General features: G+C 41.4%; 2 protein-coding genes across 3 annotated transcripts; one reads left to right on the top strand and one right to left on the bottom strand.

Annotated features, from left to right (window-relative positions):
• Window positions 1-552: 552 nt before the first annotated feature.
• rsad2 (radical S-adenosyl methionine domain containing 2) lies at window positions 553-4,006 on the bottom strand. Of its 2 annotated transcripts, XM_087170283.1 has the most exons (7): window positions 3,991-4,006; window positions 3,075-3,470; window positions 2,828-2,989; window positions 2,427-2,656; window positions 2,188-2,337; window positions 1,224-1,256; window positions 553-1,014 (listed from the first exon to the last, which is right to left on the bottom strand). In XM_087170283.1, coding segments are annotated over exons 1-7 (1,137 nt in total). In that variant the 5' UTR covers window positions 3,992-4,006; the 3' UTR covers window positions 553-849. The 2 variants fall into 2 exon arrangements, with proteins under 2 accessions (XP_087026409.1, XP_023249491.1); XM_023393723.2 differs by lacking the exon at window positions 3,991-4,006 and having other exon boundaries at window positions 554-1,014; window positions 3,075-3,498.
• Window positions 4,007-4,075: 69 nt separating this feature from the next.
• On the top strand, window positions 4,076-8,197 carry cmpk2 (cytidine monophosphate (UMP-CMP) kinase 2, mitochondrial). The gene is made up of 5 exons (XM_023393722.2): window positions 4,076-4,747; window positions 5,029-5,143; window positions 5,548-5,749; window positions 5,975-6,208; window positions 7,440-8,197. Exons 1-5 carry the CDS (start codon window positions 4,154-4,156, stop codon window positions 7,558-7,560), a joined length of 1,266 nt encoding a protein of 421 aa, XP_023249490.1. The 5' UTR covers window positions 4,076-4,153; the 3' UTR covers window positions 7,561-8,197.
• Window positions 8,198-10,708: the final 2,511 nt, after the last annotated feature.

Below are 10,708 nucleotides of genomic sequence, written 5' to 3'. Positions count from 1 at the left end.
CTTAATATAGTATGTTGTTTTTTTGACATTTTATGCCATACTATACTGACGTTTTTTGACGTTTTATGCCTTACTATAATATGACGTTTTTTTGCATTTCTATGCTTAATTATATTATTTCCTCCCATGCCTTTGACATACTATGATGATTCTATGAACTTTTATGCCTTAATATGGTATGTTGTATTTTTGCCTTTTTATGCCATACTATACTATAACGTTTTTTGACGTTTTATGCCATATTATATTTTGACGTTTAATGATTTGCCATACTATGACGTTTTTATGACCTTTTATGCCTTAATATACACTGTTGCTCATAAAGTTGGAATAAAATATTTCTATCCTCTTTCCATGAAATGATTATGACAATGTGAGTTATTTCATTTCACCTGGGTAATTAGGAAACACAATGTAATCATCGCACTTGGTCAAAAGTGATTACTGATGTATTTTAATAGAAATAAACAGAGAGCTGTGTCTGAAAACAAAATTATTCCAACTTTATGGGCAACAGTATATATGTAGTGGACCTTGGCATCAAATCACATCAGTGTAAAATGCAAAAATGAAGATAAACCACTTTTTAATATTTTTTTAAATCTAAAATATGTTTTATTACATTTAATTTGGTCACAAGCTTCCACATTTACAGTGCAATGAAACAACAGTGCTTATCTTTAATGAAACAGGACACCTTCCAAAAAATATTTAAAATTCCACTGCTTTTTCAAAAATCTCAAGCAGAATGGTGAGTTATAAAAGTAATAGACAAAAATAAAGATACAAACATTCACAACTACAAATTATTAGTGCAATCGCTCAAATCAAAACGTGGATGGCAGAATTTCACCAGTTAAGCTTCATGTCAGCTTTGCTCCACACATATTTCCCTCCTCTCTTCAGAAACATCTTTTCATCAAAGCCACTAAAGCAAATGGCGTCTTTTACTCCCACATCAAGGATGGACCTGGATGGGTCCTTCCTTCCCTCTCGACAGTCCAGGAAACGCATCTGAAAATGAAGACAGGGTAAATCAGCTTAGGAGTCACACCTTTAAATGCCCATCAGATAAGGTAAATTACCTGGAGTGAAGTGCTAAAGCTAACTTTTAGGGAATGTGGCGGCACAGTCACACTAACTAAGGTAGGATGCATATTGCCTGTAAAAGTAGAAATCTGCAGAGAAATTAGTTAAATCCATAAACAATATAAAGTACTTACATATTCATCCAGGATTAGGTAGGAGTTTCTCATCTGTGAAGACAACCAAGATGACAAGTGAAAATGTTGCTTTTCTAGTGCCTGTCTTTTCATTCCTAACACTGTTAGACTATTAACTGTACATGTCACCAACACTGCTGATGTTGCTCCACTCCGAACAAAAAAATGTCTTACAAATATTTTACAGTGTCATTACTGACTGACTGACCTGAATGAAAGTGGCTGCAAAGTTTCTGGTTGTATGACACTCTGCACTTGCACCCACTCTTGTTTCACTTCCTCAAGAGTGTTTTATTAGTCTGCTTCGAAGCTGAATGACAATAACCTGGATAGTTTGCACTCAAATTGTAAGATTTGTTTTCTCTTCTTATTCTGAAATTAAAGTTTACTGTGGCAGAAAAGAATCCCTTTTTCATTCACATTAACTATTTACTGTTTGTGCAAACTGATGAGCACAGTGTGAGACATGTATTCGGATATTAGCAAATAAATTTAGCCACAAGTAGAATTGTGATCATTGTTTATTTCCCATTTATATTTTGATATTGTTAAATTAGAGGGACATGCAGCAGAGTGCAGGGTGCCCTAGGTGAATAGGAATTTTTTGAAGTGAGTGGATAGCATGGGACATATTAATATAATAGCATTTTTTTTACAGTAACTATACAAGCTCACATGATACAAACTCTAGTTCATTTTCTCTTTTCCACTTGTTAGATATAACTTGCTATCATTCTTTTATAGGTCAGAATTTCCAGGCACAGCATCTCAATGTGACAATTTTGTTAGTGTAAGATTATAAGAGAGAGAGAGGATCACTGATAATACTGTGCCTCACCCTAATTTCTCGCACTAATTTATATCATAGAGTGTCAAAGGTTCTTATGAGAAGCTTACTTCAATTGAGAATGGGTGTAAGTTAAACATATAGTCATACTTGTTGCAATTGTTTGGAGCCTCATACCTTCTCATTGGACTCAGGGACAAGGCAGGAGACGCCGCTGTGTCTACCCAGGAACTCCTGAAACTGCTGGTCGCTGATGACGAACCTCTCTGCCTCTCTAAGGGCTGCCTCTCCTGCATTCTCCCCATCAATCAACAGACACTGGAATACCTGTGCACAAGTGTGATGAGTATGAGGATGAGTATATGTGATGACACAAATATACACTAAAACGGCGTGTGCTCCTTTTCTGTCGTTACCTTCCAGCGGACTGGGTTGAGCTCGTTGATGTGCTCTGTCATGTCTTCATCAATGTTGAAGGTGTTGATGACCGAGTTGATTTTGAACGCCACTTTATACTGCTTGCACCAGTTGCAAATCTTGTAGAGGTTGTCAAGGTGGCTCTTCCTTCCCTGAGCTCTCCCGATCATCTGGTTGGTTGCATCATCAAAACTGTCACAGGAAATGGCCAAGATGTCCAGAAAGTCACCTGACAGAGAAATATAGTGTAATTCTGAATATTCTGAATAACATTTGCATTGATGCCAAATGTAGGAAAAAAGTTTTTTCTTCTTTATATGTTGCCAACTAGTGTGTCATATGGTAAAAATTAGTTAGCTTACAAATAATGTATATAATAATGAAGTCAATGGGAGCTTACCATATTTCTGGAACCATTTTTCTTTGATCATGCTTCCATTGCTGACGATGCTGACACTGGGGAGCTGCAGGTCCTGTTTGCAGTACTGAGTTAATTTCCCCAGAAACTCTCCCTTTTCGTGCAAGAAAGGCTCTCCTCCTGAAAAGTTGATCTTTTCCATGCCTAATAAGCAAACATATCAAATCAACAGCATGCAAGAATTTTGACAGCATATAAAAGAACAGAATATCTCACCTGATATATTTACCTGATTCCTTCAGAAGTTTGAGGCCCCTCTTGGCTTCTTCTAGAGGCAGGACGAAGGATGTTTTTGCAGTGTGGAAACAAAATCCACATTTATAATTACACTTGCGTGTAAAATGATAGTTGACACTTGTTGGAGTTGTTGTCTGGACTTTACTTCCGTCCAGTGCCCTGTCAGGCGAGTTTGTTCCGTTGCAGTCTCCTGCTGTCCAGCGCCGAACTGTTGAAAAGATGCTCACAAAGATGAGGTGCAGGGTGCTGAGGCAGAGCTGCAGCAGCAGCTTCGGAGGTACGACCACAGAGGAAAGGATCATCTTCATACTAACCGTATTACGCTTGGCTCTGTTTGCACAGTGGACGCTGATGCTTCTTAAATAGACAGCTGCCGGACACGCCTGCACTGAGAGAGGGGAAATGCAGCAGCTGAGCGACTGAGTTTCTGTTTACAAACTACGAAAACGAAACTCTCTGCAATAAATAGTGAAATGTGACTCACTAGGGGAGATTATATCAGTACATTATTATCAATCCACCTTAAAACCCACCTTCAGTTATTATGCATAAGTGACAAGAATATGGAATTTTATGGGAGAATTATTAGTGTGGGGGGTTATGGGGATATTAACTACTTTCAATAAAATATAATAGCAGTTTTCAGAACCTTGCAGAGGAATTTTTTTTCATCTGTTTCCTTAATAATAATAATAATAAATATTTAAGTTTATTTTTCATTTCATTTTATCTTTTTTAATTATGTCTTTTCTGTATCTATGTTTTAATTGGAATATGTTCACACCTAGTTACTGTCTTTAGTCCATTATTCGCCCTTGCCAAAACAATGTGTGAGTCACTACTTTACTATGACACAACTATTTGTCACTCCTGGTGTCTGAGTTCATCATTCTACAAACACTACTTACTAAAAGTTTCCTCAGAAACACTGTCCGGCCACTTGAGGATAAGTTTCGTTTCTCATGTTTGACGCTGGTACTTTCGTTTCCCCTTTCACCTTCAATATTCTGCTTACGTAACGCTGTCAACAATATCACTAGTGTTGGACGCTGACAAGTAGCTAGCTTCAGAATGGCGCGGCGAACAGCATCTCTTCTCCCTCAGTGGTCCTCTCGTATTTTCTCAGTGGAGCTGGATGGAGCACCTCACTATTTTGCAATTAAAGAAAAGCACCGGGGAGAAGAAGTGCCGCGGCTGTTCACATTAAAGGCACGACACTATGAGCGGTGTTACTCTCTCCTGGTCTGCAGCAGCGACAGAGTCAGGAGAGCGAAGTTCTACGGGGAGTTGAAGGACAAACTGCTGAGACACTTGTCTCCAGAGAGTGATTTGTCTCCCATGTCCTCGTTCCTGCCGGACGTCAAGGATTCTCTCGTCAGGGGGTATTTCTTCAAAGGTGATTCACAGAGTTCCTCCTCGACAGAACGACTTTTGCAAGAGTTAATACAGCGTGACCCGGTGCTGGTGTGCTCATACTTGAGAGGTGAAGATGGTCAACTGTGGACTCAGCGTCTGTGGCCACCTGCAGAGAGCCAGATGACGGAAATGTCAAAGGATTACTATGTGGTACCCTCAGAGGCGCCAAAATACCACCCATCTGTTCTCAACATCGTCAACTCGGATGTGTTCTACAGTTTTGAGGAGGCCTATGAAGTCCTAAAAAAGGTTATCATACTCGCATTAAATGCACAGAGCTGTCACATAAACAAGCAGTGTAGGAGATAGAGCTGCATTTACATGATGTGGCAAACTGGCGCACTCATGTGGCAGAGGCAGGTATAGCAGTGTATAACGTAGTGGCCCAAAGCACTTGATTCTGCCATTAATCTATCAGTGCCAGGTGGCCCACGGAAGTGTGTGTGTGTGTGTGTGTTCATGTGCATCACAGTCTATGACTCCCTCCTGCCTCCTCTCACTGCAGCAAACTGATTTTATCTGTTCTGCAGTGTGGTGACATCATCCCAGAGGCCAAGTCTGTGCTGGAGCTGCTGCCCAGCGGAGCGGAGACCAGAAGCAAACCAGACTTCCCTGTTATTGTCATAGAAGGCCTGGATGCCACAGGTTAATGCCATTACCTCATAAATAAATATGTGATCAGTTTTGATGTATAGATGTCTTGCTAAAGTGATTGCAGGTTGTTGTCTGCTAAAGCCATTATCTTCCAGCGAGCTTCGCATAATGGAATATCATGTATCCTGACCTCAGAAAAGTTACATCACTGTGAAGATGGTTTATTTAATAGCTTGCTCATGTAATGCTCTTCACCTCATGGAAACCATGTACCTAGGATAGGAGCAGGCTAGGTCAACATTTCAAGACTCATACCAGTCCCTTATGAGATTTAAAATAGAAAAAAAATGTTTTTTCTTATTCTATATTTTATGCTCTGAAAATGTGCCCAGTCGTTGTGTCTCTTTTTTTGTTTGTGAGGTGACTCTTTCTCCCACATCCTCTTCCCATCACAGGAAAGACCACTTTGACTGAGTCTCTGAGGGATACTCTGAAAGCCGTTCTTCTGCAGTCCCCTCCCCAGTGCCTGTCCCCCTGGAGGGCCCGCTTTGATCAGGAGCCACCCCTCATCCGCAGGGCCTTCTACGCTCTGGGGAACTACATCACAGCAGAACAAATAGGCCAGCAGGGCATGAAGACACCTGTCATCGTTGACAGGTAAAGGCAGCTGAGATGTCACTGGTGGAGGGAAAGTTTTGTAACCTTTTCTTTTCTCTTGTAAGAAGTTGAGGAGGATAGAGGGGACAACAGAACACCCTCCACAGGGATCTAGACCTACAACTCAGTATTTAACATCTCCTGGTCTACGTATGAGGCTAGTCACCTGATAAAAGATCTATCCATCATTCCCCTTTCAATCCACCATCCATTATCTGTCCCCAGATTCTGGCACAGCACAGCAGCCTATGCCATCGCCACAGCAGTGAGCGGTCCATTGTCCAACCTGCCGGCTGAAGGTTCGGAGGTGTACCGTTGGCCCAGTGACCTGCTCCAGCCCAATCTGGTGGTCTTACTCACTCTGGACCCTGAGGAGAGGAAGAGGAGGCTGAGGAACAGAGGTCAAGGAAAGACAGAGGAGGAGCAAGAGCTGGACCACAACCAGCTTTTCAGACTCAGGTGAGATAGTAAGATTGTATGTATCTGTTGGATACCTAAAAGTTGGAGTTAACAAGTTTACAATCTGTCATACGTGCAGCCGACAGTCCAAAACCCAGAGATATTAAATTTACAGTCAAACAAAGCACAGTAAAGCAACATACACTCAGATATGAAATTAAGAACGATTTATTGTTGATTGCCATTTCATTCTGTGGCGTTTGACTTATTGATTAATAGTCTTAATAGTCTAAAATGGCAATAGTTGAGTTCATTGTAAAATGATTGCAAATAATCTAGTTTTAATGAATTCCATGAATTGTGATATCCAGCATACAAGCTGAGTTATCTGTTTTATTAGAAAAATCCCACTGGAAGCAAGTATTTCATCAAAATAATAACTGGATAAGATGGGCATTTATTATTATTATTTACATTGTAACATATAGTTCTGATGATATAGGTTCAGTATGACAGCACTACTGTATGGTACCCACAGTGGATTATGACGGGTAAAAAAACCCTACAGTAGACACACTTAGCTATGTGACGTGTGTGAACAAATGTTTCACACAGTGATGAAAAAAGTTCTCTGTGAGTGTGAAAGCATGAAACCACAGATGGGGTACAAACTGTACTGCACGTTTCACTGAGTCAGGTCAGCTCAGTCTAAGTCTGATCCATCAAACACTTAACAATCAATTACTGTCTCATGGGGGAAGCAGCTGATGAGAAAGAACAGGTGATTAGTTGCTGAGCTGTTGTGCTCCATTAAGCTGGCCAAAACTCGAAGGCACTGCCGGCCCAGTTAGTCACTACGCAGACAGGTCGATGGCTAGTTTCATTCATCCTCTATCCTGATATAATGGCCTTTCCACATGGGACAGCCAGATGTTGGGCCAGCAGAATTAGAAAGCGGAGGGAGTTGACTGTCTGCCGCTGAGACAGTGAGAGATTCTGCAGACTTGGTCAATCACTACCACAAAGACTATTGTTCATTTGTCTTAGGAAATTGCTACACTCTGAGCCATCTGTGTTTTTTCTCATACTATATTTCTCAGTTGTGTTGCTTTTTCTCACAGTCCTCACTGTTCACCAAAACTTTGAGCTGGCAAAATACTCAAATTTACCCTGAAAACAGATTACACAGTGCGATTATACGTTCACCATGTTTATATCTATATATTTGTATTCCCATTTGTTGACCAATGTGTTTGTGTTTGTGTATATGTATGTGTGTGTGTCTCTGCAGAGTGGAGGAGGCTTACAGGAGGATCAGTGGCCCATCTTGCATCACTGTGGATGCTAGTCCTTCTGCAGACCAAGTGCTCCAACAAGTGCTGCTTTTAATTAGGGGCAAATGCCACTTGTAAACAGTTCTCCATCTCCCCTGCTGTCGGCCAAGCATCAAGTGGATGCAGTACCGACTTTCACCACTGGGTGCCAGTAAGGTGTTGTGAATATGATAGTTGGAGGGATGGTGGCCAGATTGGAGTGTGGAGAAGAGATGCTATTCAGAATAAGTAAAGGTTGAATGGCCAGGGGCCAGAACTCCATGCTACAATCAGAAATACATATTCATGGAGACACACACACACACACACACACACACACACACACACACACACACACACACACATGTATGCACGCACAGATACTGACACACTCACACACAAACAAAAGTATTGTTCAGAAGAAGTGTGCATTTAACTGCTGTTGTGACCTCTCAGAAATCAGACACAGAGTGGCTGCACTTATTAACAGGCACTTGTACTTGGACTGACACCGAGGAAATAGATTGAAACATTAATATAAGCATCCAGTCATATCCATTTCTTTAAGTTCACAAACAGGCAAAATTCAAAATATATATACTAAACCCATAAAATAAAAACATAAAAAAAAAACATATGCTTTCACTTTGCATTCAGATAAAACACTTAATAATGATTAATATTTTGTTTAAAAAAAAAAAAAAACTGTTTCAGATTAAAGGAAAATTACACTAAACATGTGAATGTGGTCTTTCTTTCTCTTACATAAGCCACAGAAGTTGGTTATTTATTTTTGAGTTTTACCTGTCTTATGTAAGTGCCTGTGTACTTTCTGTTTTCCATTATAACCAATAACCATAACAACTGATGCCACGTGTATTGATAACCTGTGTGACTCACAATGGAGCCGTTGAGTACACAGAGTGCTGTTTGTACTTGATGTTCTCATGGGCACACGTAAGTGCACACATGCATACCTACTTATGTAAACACACACATACACACACAAGCATGCACATTTACTAAGAGCATATACTGTAACTCATTTATATAGGGAGGAAGTGTATATTTGGCCTATGTGATGGGAAGATTAATTGGAGGTTTTAGTAATTATGAGCTTGGCAAAGCTGCGGGCTGGAGAAGACAGAGTGACCCATCTCTTTTACTGTGATGCATCAGCAGAGCGCCAACCACTGCAGACCCTATTCATATGGCAATTAATGGAGCGCTGTATATCAATGTCATTCCAATGCTCCCCCACATAAGCGCATGGATTACTCCTACTACCAATTACAGCAATCCAATGTTTTTACTGAGTGGAGAGGTGCTGTAGATGCAAATCTTACCATCACATGTAATCACATAAACTAAAATAAGGTGTCATTATGTTTATGGAGTATGGATTCCTCAATGAGGTAAGTATCTGAGGACACTTTACTGGATTCATAAGCCCTCAGCTGCACGGTGATGCTGTGGATGTGCTGTATGACACAAAATGAATTAAGCGCAGCCCTGTGAGGAATTTTGATTGCTATTAACACAGTAGCCTCTGTCTCAAGAGAGTCCAAAATTTATGAAGTAGGAGTGCAAAGCAATTAGGCATAGGGCCATACATCATACCTGAATGCAAAGTTGTGTGTGTGCCTGCGGTGTCAGCCATATTTCCCTGTCGAATGTTGTTGTGCTTTGTTATTCTTGGCAACAAAAAGTGAGTGGTGATTTCATGCTATTACTGCCCCTCAACATGTCTGTAATATGACATTAATGGCCCATAATCACAGTACATTACACATGCGCTGAAATAATTCTCTTTACATTTGTTAATGGTGTTTTTCCTTTTTCAGACATTTGGGGATTTTTTTTCAGTTATTTTTGTCAGATGGCCAGGACACACTCAGAGGTCTTAACAATAACAACAACTCGCACATTCACACACAGAACGTCTGTGTTTCAAAGTTGAACTGCGGTTAGAGGAAAAAAGTTAATAACTAATGCAATCTGCTTCCAATCTGTGACCTCACTACTGAAGTTTCACGATAAAAGTCCGAGCCACATTTAAGGAAAAACTAAAATCTGTCTTAGAACTGCAGGAGGGGCCTCAGCCTTACACACACACACACACACACACACACACACACACACGTCCATACACACATATACTGTACACTTACACAAAGTAGCAGATGAGCACACGCGTGTACACATGCACATGCACCTCACCCTGTATGGGGCCACTTTGCACTACACTCCTCAACTTCAATATTTCATCTGCACAACAGAGAAGGAGCAGCGGAGAGGAGGAAAGCCCTCCATGAAATAATTAAAGATCCAGCAGGGATGCAGCAGCACAGCAGCCGCCGTCCCATCCTAAGTAATAGATCAAATGAAAGCTGTCCCTCAGATCATTAATAATGAGTGTGGTATGGAGACTGAGGGGGTAGGGGTGGGAGGGGAATGGGAGGGCATGAGGCTGGTACAGGTTGGGGGAGGGAGATAGGGCATTGAGGAAGCGCAAGGTGTTTTTATGTGTGTGTGTGTGTGTGTGTGTGTGTGTGTTAGGAGTGTGGTTGGTTGAAGGGGTTTGAATAGTAGTCTGGGTCCCCCTGGCAAAGACCCCAGTGGACCTCACTTGGCAGCCACATGAAGCAGCATGGCGAGAGGAGTCATGCATATGATTTGGCACCAAGAGTCTGCCAAACTCTAAAGACCCGATAGCAATGTCTATATACATCCCTTGTCAAATAAAGAACGTTTTACACTGTGAACGGGCAGGTTAGCAGGGGCTAATAATGCTCCTTTCAATCAGTATGGCCTCAGAGCAGTGCCTGGATATGACGGTGGATTTTGGGTGAGCTGAGGAGACAGGCAGGGATGGGGCTGTCTGCAATGGGGGAAGGAAGGGGATAAAAGAGGGGAGAGGGGAGGGAGGGCGGCAGGCGGGAGTGAGGGGAGATGTTGTGGATGTTGTCATCTGTGGGCTCAAGTCCCTCCAGATTCCTCCAGCTGGCAGGTACAATGCATTTCCCGAATACTATCCTCACAACCAAACATGGTGTGTAGCATTCCCCAAGCAGCTTTTAATAGCATCCGAGGTCCTTTCCTAAATATTCACCAGCCTCAACCTCCTTAACAAATGCCGGGTTAGGTGTTTGAAGGCATCACATGAGATTGGATTAGAAAAATCTGATTAAAGCAGAGTGAGTAAATTCCAAAGCACAACAGGGGTATTTAAAAAAGGCAGATTAAA

Source organism: Seriola lalandi, unplaced genomic scaffold (genome assembly GCF_002814215.2).
Source record: "Seriola lalandi dorsalis isolate HSWRI2012SDOR001 ecotype SW California unplaced genomic scaffold, Sedor1 jcf7180002054942, whole genome shotgun sequence".
Taxonomy (NCBI): Eukaryota; Metazoa; Chordata; class Actinopteri; order Carangiformes; family Carangidae; genus Seriola; species Seriola lalandi.
This window is presented reverse-complemented; position numbering and strand designations above follow the sequence as displayed.